The sequence below is a fragment of the Phyllobates terribilis genome, unplaced genomic scaffold (assembly GCF_046119375.1).
Source record: "Phyllobates terribilis strain yellow unplaced genomic scaffold, ASM4611937v1 Scaffold_7__3_contigs__length_470593459, whole genome shotgun sequence".
Classification (NCBI taxonomy): Eukaryota; Metazoa; Chordata; class Amphibia; order Anura; family Dendrobatidae; genus Phyllobates; species Phyllobates terribilis.
This window is the reverse complement of record NW_027362767.1, coordinates 388,780,312-388,798,390: the sequence shown is the minus strand read 5'-3', so window position 1 is coordinate 388,798,390 and position 18,079 is coordinate 388,780,312. Positions and strand designations below refer to the sequence as shown.

General features: G+C 45.4%; 1 protein-coding gene across 4 annotated transcripts in view; it reads left to right on the top strand.

Moving 5' to 3' along the window:
- The window catches only part of LOC141154946 (cytochrome P450 2F3-like), a 362,896-nt gene that overhangs the window by 218,924 nt on the left and 125,893 nt on the right, over positions 1 to 18,079 (top strand). For all 4 annotated transcript variants that reach the window (XM_073641520.1, XM_073641519.1, XM_073641521.1 and 1 more), the window contains 2 exons: positions 16,190 to 16,331; positions 17,693 to 17,880. In XM_073641520.1, the coding sequence (XP_073497621.1) occupies positions 16,190 to 16,331; positions 17,693 to 17,880 (330 nt within the window). The remainder of the gene's footprint in view (positions 1 to 16,189; positions 16,332 to 17,692; positions 17,881 to 18,079) is intronic.

The following is an 18,079-nucleotide window of genomic DNA, read 5'->3' as shown; positions in this document are numbered from 1 at the left end:
CTTCATATCCATGTGCCGCTTCATGCATGAAGTACTCAAACTATGTATTTTTTGGCCTCTACTTAGCTTTTGCTGACAAATGTTACAGATAACACGAGTTGGGTCATCTTTATCGATCTGAAAAAATGCCCAGGCTATGCAAGGCTTAGCACCCATGCGACCTGAAGAGCCACCACGACTTGTGGTCAGAGGCATAGTTGTTTTTGAGGATGCAGTTGTTGACGTGCTTCCAGTACTACGTCTCTGTCCAGGAAGGACCTTGTTGTCACAAGCATCCTCCTCCACTTCCTCTGCTGACCTCATCTCTTGGCTGACTGTGGGTTGACAGTAAGTGGGATCTCCAACCTCATCATCATCACCCTGTGTGTTATCACACCCGTCGTCCTCAGAGCCAACCTCTTCTGCCCTGACAAAAAACTAAAGTTGTCGCTCCAATCAGGTATTTGAGTCTCATCATCGTCTTCCTCATTGTCTCCACCAACAGGAGTTACAGTTTGGGAACGAGGGTCTACATTATGGTCAGAACCTTCTGCATCTGGTCCTGGATCCGACTCAAAAAGATTCTGGGCATCAGTGCAGATCATTTCCTCGTTTGGATTCACATAAGCTCTGGAGCCGACCTCTGATTCCCAGGCTATAGTATGAGTAAACAGCTCTGCAGACTCAACCATCTGTTCTACCCCATACTTAGATGGGCAGCTGGAGACTTAGGAGCTGTGAGGAAGCAAGTGCGATTGGGGTGACACCTCTGAGGACTGGAGTATTTGTGATGTTGAAGTTGAAGTGGAGGAGAGCCCACTTAAAGGAGCACTTGATATCCATTGAAGCACATGCTGTTTTTGTGCCTCATCTGGAATTTGTAGCGATTGGCGTGGCCGTAAGAAAGGGATCTTATCACATTGTCCACTAAAAGAAGTAGACATCTTAGTTTGGCTGGAAGATGGTCTTTCTTCTGCAGATGTTACTGTTGCTTTAACACCTACCCCACGGACACAACCTTTTTTTCCCTTCCCAACACGCCTATTCCCCTTTCCACCAGCAGCAGGCCTTTTTCCACTCATTTTGGTGGTTAACTAATTCACAACTCTGGAGTTGTTTGCACAAAAAACAATGGATGGGAACCGAGCAGAGCTGAATGGCCAAACTGTGGTATTAGCCCAAAACTATTGGCTGGGTTAGATGCAGAAAAAAATTATATTGAATTTGCAACCTGGTGGAGGTTAGTATACATGGACTAATAGTAGAAGTCCTACACACTGCTACAAGCCGAAATATTTTTTCAGAGCTAGATGCAGAAAAAAATTATATTGAATTTGCAACCTGGTGGAGGTTAGTACAGATGGACTAATAGAACAAGTCCTACACACTGCTACAAGCCGAAATATTTTTTCAGAGCTAGATGCAGAAAAAAATTATATTGAATTTGCAACCTGGTGGAGGTTAGTATAGATGGACTAATAGAACAAGTCCCACACACTGCTACAAGCCGAAATATTTTTTCAGAGCTAGATGCAGTAAAAAATTATATTGAATTTGCAACCTGGTGGAGGTTAGTATAGATGGACTAATAGAACAAGTCCCACACACTGCTACAAGCCGAAATATTTTTTCAGAGCTAGATGCAGAAAAAAATTATATTGAATTTGCAACCTGGTGGAGGTTAGTATAGATGGACTAATAGAACAAGTCCCACACACTGCTACAAGCCGAAATATTTTTTCAGAGCTAGATGCAGAAAAAAATTATATTGAATTTGCAACCTGGTGGAGGTTAGTATAGATGTACTAATAGAACAAGTCCCACACACTGCTATAAGCCGAAATATTTTTTCAGAGCTAGATGCAGATAAAAATTATATTGAATTTGCAACCTGGTGGAGGTTAGTATAGATGGACTGATAGAACGATGCTATGCCCAAAAGGTTTTACTTCACTAGGTGCAGTAAAAAAAATTGTATTCTATACACAGGTGGTGTAGCTTGCAACACAGATAGGCTTCTCCACTGACTAACACACACTGCAAGCGGACAAAAAGGATTTGCTTTGCTAGATTTAGCCAAATGCTGTGAAAAAAACTTGCACAGCGCTGGCACAGAGCTGCCTGGCAAAAAGTGATAGAAACTGATGTAGCCTAGCCCTCAAAAGGACTGCAATTACTATTAGTCTTTACTCCCAACCTATCTATTTAAGAGCACAGACCTGCCTGATAAAAGTGATAGGAACTGATGTAACCTAGCCCTGAAAAGGACTGCAATTACAATTAGTCTTTACTCCCAACCTATCTATTTAAGAGCACAGACCTGCCTGATAAAAGTCATAGGAAATGATGTAACCTAGTCCTTAAAAGGACTGCAATCACAACTATTCCCTACTCCCAAGCTATCTGTAGATTTGTGCGAAAATTGGGTTGAAATTAACAAAGTATATCGCACACAGCAACAGCGGTGCCGTTTAACAAGCAGCTGCAGCAGTGAGAAAATGGTAGCGACGGGGAAAATGGCTGGGTCTTATAGGGAAAGACATGAGACATACACTGCCAATGACACATGCCCTTGCTTGTGTGAAAAAAAGCAGTTCGCTCTGTGTGTGCGCTGCTGATAGGGTGACAGATTGCACCTCCCCACTGTAAATGCGGAAAAGAGAAAAAAAAATGGAGATCTTCATTATTTCTGCAGAGATTCATCCCCTGCCCCTCCCCCTGCCCCGCTGTACACTCAAACTGCGTATTAACATTAATTTTCAGCATTACTGAGAAAAAATCCAGTTATGATTTTGGTGCATGAACAGTTATCGAACATAACCTCGAACAGCCGAATTTTTTTCAAATTGTTCGTGTTCTCCTAACGGCTCGAACACTTCCCAAAACAGCTCGAATTTGAGATTGGCGAACAGTTCGAGTCGATCACCGCTCATCTCTACTGCCTGCCACACATGTCATAGCCATGTTCGTTGTGGCATTACAGTGATTGGCTGGCCGCACAGCGTCATCAGGTCTATATCAGACCTAGCGCCGCCGTGCTCGTCACAGTCACTCCGGAATCAGACAGTGTAGGAAGAGGTGCTGCTGAGCTAGGGAGAAATTTGCTTGTTTCTAGTTAGTGTAGGTGTACCAAACTATATTAGAGACACATATCCATCTCAACAAACAGTCCTTCTGAGGACTAATCCATCTGCAGAGATATCAGGCAGGCACTGTATATAGGCAGGCAGGCAGGATATATAGCAGACAACAATGCACATAGCACAAGAGGCTCCATTCCAGTTTTGTCTGCTGCTGCTGTTAGATATTTCTAGAAATAGGCCCAGGTCTCAGGGGCCAGGAATATTTTTTTGCGGATCTTAATCTTCATTGTTTGCTTAAAAAGCAATCCAGAGAACATAGTTTTTCTGCGCCTTTTGCTTGTTGGCACTGCAGAACACTTCCAGGTCCTTCCATATTACAGCGCTAAAAATCCAGCTATTTAAAACTCTGGTTTGTCCGTCACACGGATCATATATAATTGCGCTGAAAATACTGCCATATAAGTTTTCAGAAAACACTGCCATTTCTGGCCTCCATTAAAAATTTGTTTCAGTGTGTCAGTGAAGCAATTGACACCAGTTTGCTGTTCAAAATAGTTACCTACAGGCCAGGTATTTAAAACTGTGTTTTCTCCGTCACATGGATCACATATACGTTTTCAGAAAATACTGCCATTTCTGACCTCCATTAAAAATTTGTTACAGTGTGTCAGTGAAGCAATTGACACCAGTTTACTGTTCAAAATAATTACCTACAGGCCAGTTATTTAATACTGTGGTTTGTCTGTCACACGGATCATATATAAGTTCACTCCAAATTCAGTCATTTGTAGTGAGCGTGGAAGATATTGTCCTCCATTTAAAATGGGCAATGTACGTGGCAAGGGATGGGGAACTGGACGTAATGGTGATGGTGCATGCAGAGGCCGAGGCCATGAGCAAGCTGAAATTGTGCCACAACAAACAACCACATCTTCTTCCTCGACCTTCCTGTCCCAATTAATAGGGGACCGCAGAACACCACTATTGAACACAGAGCAGTGTGAACAGGTTATTGGTTGAATAGGAGATAATGCTTCCAGTCACTTAGCCACCACCGCCACAACCGCCACCACCTTGTCTTCCACACAGTCAAGTCACAGTAGTTGTGAGTCTGAACCGCATATTGCTCACCCTGAACCTCCTTCCTCCCACCATGCCGAATGCCCAGAGACAACTGATCCCACACTTGGACACTCCAAAGAGCTGTTCACTTTTCCATTTATAGATTCGGGCCTCTCGCCCGGTCCACTTGAAGTGGGGCAAGAGGAGATCACATGTAGCGATGCCCAAATATTTGAGCAGCCACGGTCACACAAAGGCGACAGTGGGATAGTGTCACAAGAGGTGGACGATGATGAGACACAATTGCTAGAAATTCAGGAGGAGGACCAGAATGTGGAAGTGGAAGAGGAGGTGGTGGATGATATAGTAACTGACCCAACCTGACAGGAGCACATGCAGAGCGAGGAGAGCAGCACACATGGGGAGGGAGGCAGGGCACCCCAACAGGCAAGAAGAAGCAGTGTGATGGCCATAGAAAGAAGGTAAGCAACCGTTCCCCATAACACCAACACGAAGGAAGATGCCAGTACAACTGTTAGGTCTTCCCGAGTCTGGTTGTTTTTTAAAGACTCTGCCGATAACCCCAAAAAGGCTATTGCACCACCTGCCAGGCCCGCATCAGCAGGGGTGGCAAAACGACCAGCCTGACCACCAACAGCATGATTAGGCACATGGCAGCAAAGCATCCGACTTTGTGAGCCAAACCCCAAGATCCAGGAACAGTGTCTGCGGGTGGCACCACTGCTTTATCCGCTGTTGGGAAATGCAAGCCAATCACATGTCCATGGTGCATGCGAAGATGCCTCCTGCCCTGCATCTGTCATTGCACACTCTCAAGTTGCAGCATCAGGAAGCACGTCCACTTCCTTGTCCCAGCGCAGCGCAAGTGCAAATACGCAGCCAACGCCCCACAGGCCACACTATAAAGTTCCCACATTTCGCGACTGCGTGCGCTAGAAATGTTGCCTTTTAGGCTCGTGGAGACAGAAGCATTCCGCAACCTGATGGCGGTGGCCGTTCCTCGGTACTCAGTCCCCAGCCGCCACTATTTCTCCCGGAGTGCCGTCCCCGGTATTACACAAGCACGTGTCCCAAAACATTAGCCGTGTCTGTTATGATCTGCAACATGAACTAAGGAAAGATAGGGGAAGGCTGCCCCTACAGTAAGACTAAGCTGAATCCCTACGATATAGCGGGCTGTCTGTTCTTAGCGAACAGACCTGCCTTAGTCCTTGGCTAGTCTGAACGAAGACCTATAGCATAAAGGGAGGGGTTTCTAAAAGAACTAAGGACTGGGACAAAAATGGGACACCTCCTAAACAGAGAAGTAGTAGCAGAACACAAAAAAGACAAACTGACAAAAGGTACTTAAGGTCCCAGAAGGACCAAGCGAACTGACAGAGAAAGGCACTGAAGCACCTGGCTAGAGAAACAGTCAAACACTGAAGTCCAGCACAGCCAAAAGGGTGGAGCTGGAATATAAAGGCAGACCGCAAAACACAAGATGGAAAAAACAAACAGGAGGGTTCTAACAGTACACCCTCTTTTATGAGGATCCTCCGGATCCTCCAGGCCCAAGCCTATCCGGAAACCTCTTGCGGAAAGCTTTAACAAGCCTAGGAGCAGAGACATCATGCGTCCTTACCCAGGAGTTGTCTTCGGGACCGAAACCCTTCCAGGAGACGAGATACTGTAATCTCCCTCTATGCCATCTAGAATTCAAGATACAAGAAATTTCATATTCGCCATCTTCCACCACAGGAGGAACCGTGACAGTGGCGTCCCTATCAGATACATCAGCCTTTTTCAACAAGGAAACATGAAACACAGGATTAATCTACCAGGAAGTAGGGACATCCAACCTAACAGCAGACGGGTTAACAACCTGAAGCACTTTAAATGGACCCACAAACTTAGGACCCAGTTTTTTAGAGGGAATCCTCAACCGCAGGTTCTTCGAGGACAACCAAGCCTTGTCACCCACAGTAAACAAAACCTCCTTACGTTTCCTGTCAAAATACTTATTGGACTTCTTGTTAGCCTCTTGAAGGTTGCAATGTACATTAGTCCAAACTCTCTCCAAATCACTGGAAAAATTCTCCTCCTCCGGCACCACTGACCCCAATTTGGAGAACGAACCAAAAGACGGATGTCTCCCAGTACAACAAAAAAAAGGAGTACACCTAGCAGATGAGGATGTATGATTGTTAAGAGCAAATTTTGCGAGAGGCAGAAACTCAGACCACAACTCTTGATTGTCCGCCACAAAACAACGTAAAAACTGTTCAACATCCTGGTTCTTTCTTTCAGTCTGTCCATTAGACTCAGGATGATAACCAGACGAAAATGACAAATGGACTCCCAAACTGTCACAAAAAGCACGCCAAAAGCGAGCCACAAACTGAGGTCCTCTATCAGAAACAATATCCGTGGGAACGCCATGGAGCTTGACAATCTCTTTAACAAACGCCTTAGCGAGTGTCTTGGTGCAGGTCAACTTAATGAATGGAACCAAATGACACATCTTACTAAAACGGTCCACGACCACCCAGATGACAGTAAAATCCTCGGACACAGGAAGATCAGTAATAAAATCCATTGTGAGATGCGTCCAAGGCGCACTATGAACCTCCAGAGAGCAAAGCAACCCCACAGCAGGAGTATGTGAAGCCTTTGACCTAGCACACACAGTACATTGATGCACCCACTTAAAGACTTCCTTCTGCCATCCAGGCCACCAAAATCTGCAACTAATATGTCTCTTAGTCTCCGAAATTCCTGGATGACCTGCCAACCGAGACTCATGACACTCCACAAAAAATCTCTCCTAAACGCTCAGGGCACGAGCAGCCTTCCATGGGGAGTGTTAGATGGAGCATCATCTTGAGCTTTCAGAATCCCATTCTCCAACACGGAGTCCAATGCCGCCACCACAACACTTTTCAGTAAAATGCTCTCCTCCTCGTCACCAACCATAGGAGAGAAGCTGCGATATAAAGCAAGGCGCAATCATAATCCCTACCTATGAGGAGGTAAAACTTGCGACTCCTCCTCCGAAAAAACCCTCCAAAAATCTTGAATAGGTACAGCTAATTCCTCTTTTTCCACCGCCGCAATGCGACCATTACAACATTTATCATAGCACTTTGGACTCCAAGACTTAATCACATTAGTAGACCAGTCCTGTAAAGGATTGTGCCGTTTTAAGCAAGGCAATCCTAGAACAACCAGAGAGGGTAAATTATCTAAAACAACCAAGTCCAAAATTTCTTGGTGAACTCCATTGATAGTGAGTGGAAATGCAGCAACCTTGTGAGTAATACATTTCAAGGGAGTGTTATCAATTGCAATCACAGAAATAGGTGATGACAAAGGTTTGGATTTCAATTTAAGGTTTTCCAAAAACCCTTTAGCAATCATATTAAGTGTAGAAACACAATCCACAAATACCTGAAATTCAATCAAATCTCCCTGCAAAGTAGTACTCCCAGAAAGAAATACTCCTGCATAGCATAAACAAGCTATACGGGCGTAACTGACCTTTTTTTTTTCTTTACTTAAACGAAGCTCACAATACTTAATCAAATGGTCAGCTTTACCACAATAAAGACATAATCCCTCGGCGAACCTCCGGTCTCTTTACTGAGAGCGGAGTGACATCGCCCCAACCTCCATCAGTTCTCCGCCGTCTGAGCAGATTTTTGGGGGACTAGGAACTGACATTACAGAAGTCTTTGCCTCATTCAGCCTGAACTTCAGCCTCCTGTCCACACAAACAGCTAATTGCATGGCATCCTGCAAAGTCTCAGGTGCAGGGAATGCAATTAGCAGATCCTTAACCCTTTCACTCAGACCAGCAAGAAATAAACATTTCAGCGCAGAATCATTACATTTAACTTCTGAGGCCCATCTCCTGAAGTGTGTGCAATAATTTTCAACATCACCAGACCCCTGATTCAAACGCCTGAGTTCTGCCTCAGCAGATGAGATTCGATCAGGATTGTCATATAATAGCCCCATAGCAGAAAAAAAATCTTCAACAGACCTTAAACATGGATCATTAGGTTGGAGAGAAAAGGCCCATCCCTGTGGTTCATTGCGCAAAAGTGACATAATAAAACCAATGCGCTGTGATTCATTGCCAGAGGATCTTGGTCTCAAACGAAAATATAACAAACAAGCATTTTTAAAGGAAAAAAAATATTGCTGTTTACCATAAAAAACATCAGGCAGTCCCACCTTAGGTTCAACAAAATGCGCTCCAGTACAGCTACTCACGTGTTGCTGAAGCTCGGCCACCTCCAGAGACAATCCCTGCAGGCGTTGAGCCAAATCCTGGACGGAAACCATACTGATCCCCGAATTTCTTTCCTTTTAGATTTTTGGGCTGGACTTACTGTTATGATCTGCAACATGAACTAGGGAAAGATAGGGGAAGGCTGTCCCTACAGTAAGACTAAGCTGAATCCCTACGATGTAGCGGGCTGCCTGTTCCTAGTGAACAGACCTGCCTTAGTCCTCGGCTAGTCTGAACGATGACCTATAGCATAAAGGGAGGGGTCCCTAAACGAACTAAGGACTGGTACAAAAATGGGGCACCTCCTAAACAGAGAAGTAGTTGCAGAACACAAAAAAGACAAACTGACAAAAGGTACTAGAGGTCCCAGAAGGACCAAGCGAACTGACAGAGAAAGGCACTGAAGCACCTGGCTGGAGAAACAGTCAAACACTGAAGTCCAGCACAGCCAAGAGGGTGGAGCTGGAATATAAAGGCAGATGGTCACGTGACCGCAAAACACAAGATGGAAAAAACAAACAGGAGGGTTCTAACAGTGCCCTCAACAACGCAGTTACCGGGAAAGTCCACCTAACCTCGGACACGTGGACAAGTGCTTGTGGGCAGGGATGGGACCCAGTCGGACCTTGGGACGGAACAAGTCCTTCAGACGCCAAGGATCGCAAGCCCTAGGTCAACCAGGGTTGCCCCCACAGTCCACAGCTCCTGCACCTCATCCTCCTCTGCCTTCTGCTCCTCTTCAGCCTCCATCTCCAAAATGACCACATCAGTCACAATCTGGAAGCACTGCAGCACTGCCTCGGCCAAGCAGCAACAGGCTGTGTTATATGCTTATATGCTTATGTTATATGTTATATGCTTAGGTGACAAACCGCACAATGCTGAAGAGTTGTGGACAGCTCTGAAAGAGCAGCCAGATCTGTGGCTCACACCGCTGAACCTACAGCCAGGCATGGTAGTGTGTGACAATGGCCGGAACCTGGTGGCGGCTCAGAGGAGAGGTGAGCTCACACATGTACAATGTCTGGCCCATGTGCTTAGTCTCTTGGTTCAGCGATTTCTCAAATCCTACCCGGAGCTACCGGATCTGCTTGTCAAAGTACGCCGCTTGTGTGCCCATTTTAAAAAGTTAGCTACAGCTTCCGCCACCCTTGACGTGCTTCAGCAGCATTTGCAGCTTCCGGCCCACAGACTAGTGTGTGATGTCTCCACGCGTTGGAACTCTATACTGCAGATGTTGGGAAGGATTTGTGAGCAAAGGAGGGCAGTTGTTGAGTACCAGCATCAACAAGGCCATCGGTATTCAGTTCAGACTCCACACATAAGACCTCAGGAATGGACATGGATGTCAGACATATGTACCATCCTCCAAAACTTTGAGGACTCCACCAAGATGGTGAGCGGCGATGACGCCATAATTAGTGTCACCATCCCACTTCTCTGTCTTCTTAAACGCTCTCTGCTCACAATCAGAGAGGATGCATTGTAGGTGGAGCACGATGAGATGGAACAAGGAACCATACAGGGTGATTACACACAGCCCAGCCTCATCTCATCCCAACATGGATTGGGAAACAATGAGGAAGAGGAAGAACAGGAGCTAGTTTCATGCGCTATAGACGGTACTACCTGCACAACTTTCATACCGTCTTTTCAGCGTGGATGGCCGGAGGACAAAGAGGAGGAGGAGGAAGAAAGCCTGGTCACTCGTCCTCTTGGTGAGGACATGGAAGTCTTGCCTGTTAGCAGTCTTGCACGCATGGCTGAGTTTATGTTATGCTGCCTTTCTCATGACCCTCGCATTCACAAAATTTTGGGTGACAGTCATTACTGTTTGGTGACACTTCTAGACCCATGCTGCAAGGAGAACTTTATATCTCTTATTCCTGAGGTGGACAGGTCTACAAAAATGGGGCAGTACCAGAATGCCCTTGTTGGGGAACTATTAAAAAACTGTCCCTTTGAAAACGCTGGCGGCAGAGGTCATAGTTCGTTGGACAACCAAGGATTACAGGCGAGAGAGACGCAGCTCCAATCCAGCAGAGGCAGGGGAACACTGTCAAAGTTCTGGGAGAATTTTCTCAGCCCCTACCATCACACAAGCCCTGAGGCGCGGGTTACTTTCACAAGGAATGCAAAGATTGGGAAGATGCTGAGGGAGTACCTTGCCGACCGTACCAACATCCTCGGTGATTCCTCTGTGCCTTATAATTATTGGGTATCCAAGGTGGATATGTGGAATGAACTGGCTCTCTATGCCTTGGAGGTCCTGGCCTGCCCTGCTGCTAGCGTTTTATCAGAGCTAGTTTTTAGTGCCGCTGGTGGAATTATAACTGATAAGCGCATCCGCCTGTCAACTGAAAATGCTGTCAGGCTGACTCTTATAAAAATGAACAAGGGCAGGATTGGGCCAGACTTCTCAACTCCACCGAATGATAGCAGCATAACATAAACTTAAGTCCAGTGGAATTTTTGGAAGGTGTATTCCCATGCACCTTTTCACACCCACACATGGGTATACGCTTCTTAATTTTGGCTATTTGCTCTTGTCCTCCTCCTTCTCCTCATCATCATCCTCCTCCACCATATCACCAGGTTGACCGTGGACCGTGATGCAACACCCACATAATTTTTTTAAAGAGTGTTTATGATGCCCGTAAAAAATTTTTTTTATAAAGTATACTCATGTATACCCCCCCAGGGGTAAATGTTTGTGAGCCCATACACTTAGTGTATGGGCATTACAAGTATAGGAGACCCGCTCCTTTCTAATGGGAACATTTTTTATGAGGCCCTCTAAGTCTCTTCCAAGGGGCATTGGAGTGCCTCCCAATTTTTGGCAGCCCTTGCATTCACTGTATAGGCCAACGCAATGGGAGACCCTCTCCTTTCTAATGGGAATTTGTCGTTACTGTGGCCCTGCTCTATGTGTCTTTAAATTGTTAGTGGGGTTTTTCCTAAATTTGGTCAGCCGTTGGACTCACTGCATACCCTATAACTGTATAGCAGACTCTCTCCTCTCTAATGGGAACATGTCGTACTCATTACTGTGGCCCTGCTCTATGTGTCTTTAAATTGTTAGTGGAGTTTTTCCTAAATTTCGTCAGTAAATGGACTCACTGCATACCCTATAACTGTATAGCAGACCCTTTCCTTTCTAATGGGAACATGTCGTACTCGTTACTGTGGCCCTGCTCTATGTGTCTTTAAATTCTTAGTGGGTTTTTTCCAAAATTTTGGCAGCCCTTGCAGCCACAGCATGGGCATTACCACTATAAGAGACCCGCTCCTTTATATTGGGAACTTTTTTTTACTGAGACCATCCTCTATGTTTCTTCAAATGGGTATTGGGTTGCGTCCGAATTTTTGGAAGCCCTTGCAGTCACTGCATATACAATAACAGTATAGGAGACCCACTCATTAATAATTGGAACAACAAAGCATAGCCAGTTGATGGCTCTATAACAATAGCGAGGGCCGACTGCTGGCCTTTTAAGAACAGTAAGGGCTGCCTGATGGCCCTATAAAAATAGGCTTTGTGACTTTCAGAGTCCCTCCATCATAAATGAAACAGGATGTGTCTGATGATGTATCACACACCACATTGCCAGATAAGGTTGTAAAATTTTAAAATTACATTTCACATTGAATGCATTTGCCTTAAAAAGTAACGTAAAAAAAAAAACAGAAGGATCTTTCTTTAGTATAAAAGTCGCCAATGTAACCTCAATGCAATCACATTGTTCAGCTCCTTCACCTCCTCCTCCATCTCCGAAATGACCACATCAGTCACAAGCTGAAAGCACTGCAGCACTGCCTTGGTCAGGCGGCAACAGGCTGTGCTGAAGATAACATGTTTAATGCTTAGGTGACAAACCGTCCAGCGCTGCAGAGTTGTTGAAAACTGTAACACAGCAGCTTCATCTATGGCTCTCACCGCTGAACATACAGCCAGGCATGGTCGTGTGTGACAATGGGCGGAACCTGGTGACGGAGAAATGACAGCCGTAGTAGATACGGTTTCCCTCTATGCCAGGTCCTTTCACCGAGCTAAAGAATATGGCTGTGGTGAAATACAACTCCCACTGAGAAGCTGTTTCAGATTGAAAAACATTGGGCCCACCAGAGGATTTGATTCTGAGGGCTCACCTTTCTGCCCTGCTCAAGAGCCCTATAGCAGCTGCAAAGTTAGCGCTATCATGAACTCTCCTCATGTAGAAGCCAGGGCACACCAGAGGATTTTCTGGTAGGACCGTCCAACCCTGCCGAGAAGCAGTCCTGGCTAAGAAAAGTGTGTGAGAAGGTTCTCGGACACTCTATGGCTGCTTTTTTACTGAGGTGGAAACCCACGCAAACACGGGGAGAACATACAAAGTCCTTGCAGATGTTGTCCTTGCTGGGATTTGAACCCAGGATCCCAGCGCTGCAAGGCTTCAGTTCTAACCACTGATCCAATGTGCTGCCGTTCACCCTCTAATATCTAACAGGCTGGAGAAACTTGCACCTACTGCCACTCTATCTTAAGCTCCTTTGTGAGAAACTAATGTATTTGGGCAGCCACTCTGTCTATCAAATAAAATTCCTGAGAAGGAAATTGAGGATGGCTTCGCTACTGATACTGGGGGCAGTGATAATACCATGGCGTCGTACCATAGTTTACTGGAAATATTCCAGGCTGGTAGGAGGCAAGGAGATTCCCACAGAAAAGTACCAGCAGTAATGTTCAGGGACCCGCGCTTGTAGAAGGTGGAGACAACACCGGGAGAAATAGTGGCGGCTGGGTACCGAGTATGGAGACGAGACATGAGGCATGAGGTTGTGAAAAGCTTCCGCCTCCACGAACCTAAAAGGCTACATTTCGAGTGAAAGCAGCTTTAGAGTACTTCCTGGGAGAAATGACAGCTGGATTAGATATGGTTTCCCAAGTCCTTTTGTGGCGCCCTGCGGGTCCAGTTGCCACAGAGGTACTGCATCTCAGCCAGAAGTGTGGTACCTCACTCTCAGATAAGGAGGGAGCACTACCCAGGACCCAACCACTCACATCCAACACTACACCACTTCATAAGGGAAGGATCAGATAGCTCCTAAGGGAGAGCACAGGCCTGGTCCTTGTTAGGAAGGTGGAACTAAGTAGAGGAGGTAGGTGGAGGAAGTAGTTTAGGGGAGCACTGGCAGAACAGTATAAAAGCAAGGGTAGAAACATCTAGAAAGAGTTAGTTAGCAGTTCCAGTGGAGATGTTTGTTCAGAGGACCGTGAGGAGTAAGGTCCTGATGGCGAAGGGGCTCAGTAAAAGGGGCCTAGGAGGAGAGTGAGGAGAGAACACCGGAGCAGTGAGGAGGGCTCCAGAGTTAGAAGGGATCCTAGGGGCACGGCGAGTGCAGGATGCCACCTGTGCTCCCGAGTTCACGCTGATTGTGGAGGGATCAAGCCGCAGTGGTGGACCGGCCCCAGACTAGTGGAGGACTACAAGACTCAGCTAGCAAACCGGAGGTTGCGGTATCTTCAAGTGCCGTAACCAACAACCACAGACCATACGTCGCCGAACAAGGCCCGGGGCCACTGGCTCAGGACACTGTGTGTGAGGTGCAGGGCAGGAGGGAGAGAGCCAGCACAGGGAGATGACCTGGAGAGGTACACAGAAAGGGGTCCCATTCAAGTGCACCTAAGTTACCTGACAGTTGGCTGGATCACTTCCCCGGAGGACACAGGATGACGTGGGGGGTTATAATCTGGTCATTGTAATCTGGAGCATCTTGATAACTGTGAGTAAATACTTGAAGACTGAACCCCGCTGTGTCCTTCACTTAATTACTGCATCACCTGCCTTGCACTACACCAACAACATCTACCTCATCAAGACCTATATACTGCCCTGGGGCCTAGCTCTACCAGTGGAGATCTAAACCATCTGTGCTGCGTCACCAACAGCCCCAGTGGATCTGAACAGCCGTGGCAGCCACATATAGCCACAAACCATGGGTGGTGTCACAAACTTTATTTCCCCTTTTCTTTGTTCCCCCAATTGAATTTTCATTCATTGACCGCCCTGGGCCATGGACCAGGCCACTGCTGCCGTGACTACCCCCAAATAAGGAACAGACCAGTCCGGCTACTGAGTACCCCATGGCCCCAGGGGGAGTGTCAACTTTGGCGTTATGAACAGGAGCTACCGACCCATTAACCGGATCCTGTGTGCCACAAAGGCTGTGTACAACTGTATAAACCGCAGCCATTACTGTAGCACATTCGGAGTTAATGATATGTGGGGTGCACGATCATGGGCGGAGCCTTGGAAACTGCGCCAAAATAGGCCCCTCCCACTTGCATAGACTGTACCAAAGTTGTCAGTCACTCAGGCTGAAAGGTGCAGCCTTCCCCTTTGCATCAGAGTGAGAGGGGGAGATTGTCACCTCCCCCTGCAGAGGGCTGTGTGATCCCATCCATCCATCCTAGCTGCTGCAACTCTGTGCTGTGTGATCCCATCCATCCAGCTGCTGTGGCCCTGTGCTATGGAATCCCATCCATCCATCCCAGCTGCTGCAGCTCTGTGAATACAACACAAGTTTGAGAATGCTGGGCACCGTATTAAAGGTCAACCTGTACAAGGGCTGGGGCTTTATCCGGGAGCCTCAGGTAGCCACGGACGTATTTGTCAACCGGTGTGACGTGGAGTCCCACCTACAACAGGGACACACGGGACGGGATCTGTACCCCAGAGACAGTGTCACCTACACCCGTCACCGTGGAGAACATGGGTTGTATGCCCTAAATGTGCGCAGAGTGGAGGAGGAGGAGGACGTACCCCTGCCATCAGAAGCTGATGACCCGGCATAGTCATCCAGTGGTGACCAAACGTTTCCCCGGAGGGAGCACCACCACTGAACGGGTATTAGTATAATTCTTGTGTGCTAGAAAGTTTTTATAGTACCCGGTTAAGGTAAAAGGACTTTGCGGTTAAGGACGGTGATTAACCCAAAAACTTATATTGTAAAAGGTTAGCACTTATTAAGGTGCTTCTTGTTGGTTTTATAGACCACTGAACAAAAACCCATTTGGCATGGCCCAGCACGTGGTCCAACAAGTGGATCAGCTATGCCCTGCAGCCACGCCCAGGGCCTACGTTGGGGTTTTTTTGTGGACGAGTCCCCCACATTGCGCTTACACCAGTGAGAAGGACACCCCGATAAGGAACTCACTACAGCCTGAAGGACTTGCTTGAAAATTTTTTATCTAAAGTGATCTAATATTGTCTTACATGTAACGTTTAAGAAAAAGTGCCTCCCATAAACTCATCAACAACTCGATGCATATAGCCTTGCTTTGCTTATGACCCCAAATAAGTAAAATTCTGGCAGTAAGGAAAGAATAAGATGGCCATATAACTATATAACTCGGACGAGGATAGAAAGGAAATGCTCGGACTGGCCGGCATCTCTCCCGACCTGAGCATGACAGCATAAATTTCTATGCAGCAGTCAAGCTCAGGTTGGGAGACCTAATGGCAGGTCCGATCATTGCCTTGTGATCCTCATCCGAGTTATATGGCGCTCTGACTCTTTCCTAATCATCAGTCATATCAAGTAATTAATTAATCAAAATCACTTGGCCAGATGCTAGTGAGTATGATATTTCCAGTACTTCTTGTTTGAGCATATGCTGAAGACTCCATGTTTATGGTAGAATGCGCCGAGTCAAAATTTTATTATCTTTCTTGTAATTTAGCAAAACCAATCTGTTCTAGGTAATTTAACATTTTTATATTCTTAGGAGGCGGATATCCCAGATACCAGCTTCTATATCAAAAGTTTGCAAAGAACCATTCAAAATCTGCTCTTTGGTGGAACAGAGACTGTCAGTACGACTCTGCGATATGGAATCCTTATCCTTATGAAATATCCAGAGATAGCAGGTGAACTCAGAACTCATATATGGTGATTATTGTAGCATAAGCAAAGGATGCATACTAGAGATGAAAGAGTCACTTGAAGGTGAATTGAATTTGCATCGAATTTCACAAATTTTTTTTTTGAAGATTCAATTCACTCAAATCCAGCAAAATGGTGACCAATCAGTTACTATTAACTGGATTCAAAGAGGCTGAAAATAAGAGTTAAAACCAATTTTTAGAAAATTACTCATTCAGCCGTTACCCCTAGGTTTTAGAAGGCGTCTGTATGATCATTAGTGAGGTCTTCAAATGTTCATCTTCAGTGTCTTCTGGTGATCAGCAACTTTGAAGTCTTCTGTGTTGAGTAGGCCTTGGTGCCCACTACACGACATTGTGATATCTTATGCATATTGTTATGGCCTAACCAACACATGAGCCTTCAAAAATGCTGGGCACTGGAAGATGCCCAAAGATTTCCGCCACTGGAGGATGCAGATAATGTCTCAGTGAACACCACACTGGTAATTGGACAAAAAAAAATGGTCAGGAAAAGGGCTGTGCAGCAGAACAGGTGAGGTTTTGGATCAGTATTACTAACTTTATTTTAAAAAAAAAGTTTTACATATGTTTATTATTCTAACTCCATAACTAGTTTGCAAGTGTGAAGCTCTTGAGACTGTGTTTCTATGGATGTTTGCATTGAACCAGTACTCACACAAAGAAACTTCATCAAATAGCTTAACTCGACTGTAGAGGCATGTATCAAAATTCCAGAAGTTTATTGTCAGACTAAATTTTTGCATTATGCACAATAGTAACAGCAGCAGCTCTAACAATTGCACCAAGTAAAAAGACAATTCTGAAACAGAGATATGCAAAGATTAACCTAGCAAGATGGATGACAAACACTAATTGAGGAGGTAGAAGGAAGGGGTTACTTACATTAGAACTGGGCTACAGTGAGAGAGAAAGGACAAACTTCTGAAAGGCAAACTTGATTTTATAGCAGTATAACAACAACAATACAATGACAATCCAATCCTGTATGATTCCCAAGTTGTGGGACATGACATTTAACATACAGTGGTGTCTCTCGGAACCTCAAGGAATAGCGATGTAATATCAATTCACAACTAATAAAATCAATGCAAATTTCCTGGACAAACACTGTATGAGCAACCTGCTGAATTTGAATTTTGGCTGAGTCGGTCATCACTTAACATCCACCCTTCAGAAAATGTTACATATATTGATAGAAATACACCACTGAATCAAATGGTGTATTATTGGTGTTTTGTTATTTGGATGAATTTTGGTTACATTTTATGATACCTGGCCCATTATACAATCATGTAATAACATGTTTCTTTACCCTGATCCAGAGAGAATTCAAAAGGAAATTGATAGCGTTGTTGGACGAAATAGAAGCCCATCAATAGCGGATAGGAGTAAGATGCCCTACACCGAGGCAACTATCTATGAATTCATGAGATTCTGTGATGTCATACCTATCAGTCTTCCTCGCAGCACATCAAAAAATACAGTTTTCAGAGGATTCTCAATTCCAAAGGTTTGTGACCATTTCAAGTAAAATTCAACGACAATCTATATCCCATGACTGTCAATGGGATTTCCACAGCCGTATTCACATGCAATAATACATTTCCTTATAGATTTTTGGCACCAATAAGGAAAAAATTACCACTGTCAAAAGAGGTTGCATGCTACTTATTTTGGATGGATTCTGCAAAGAATGGTTGAGGATTAGC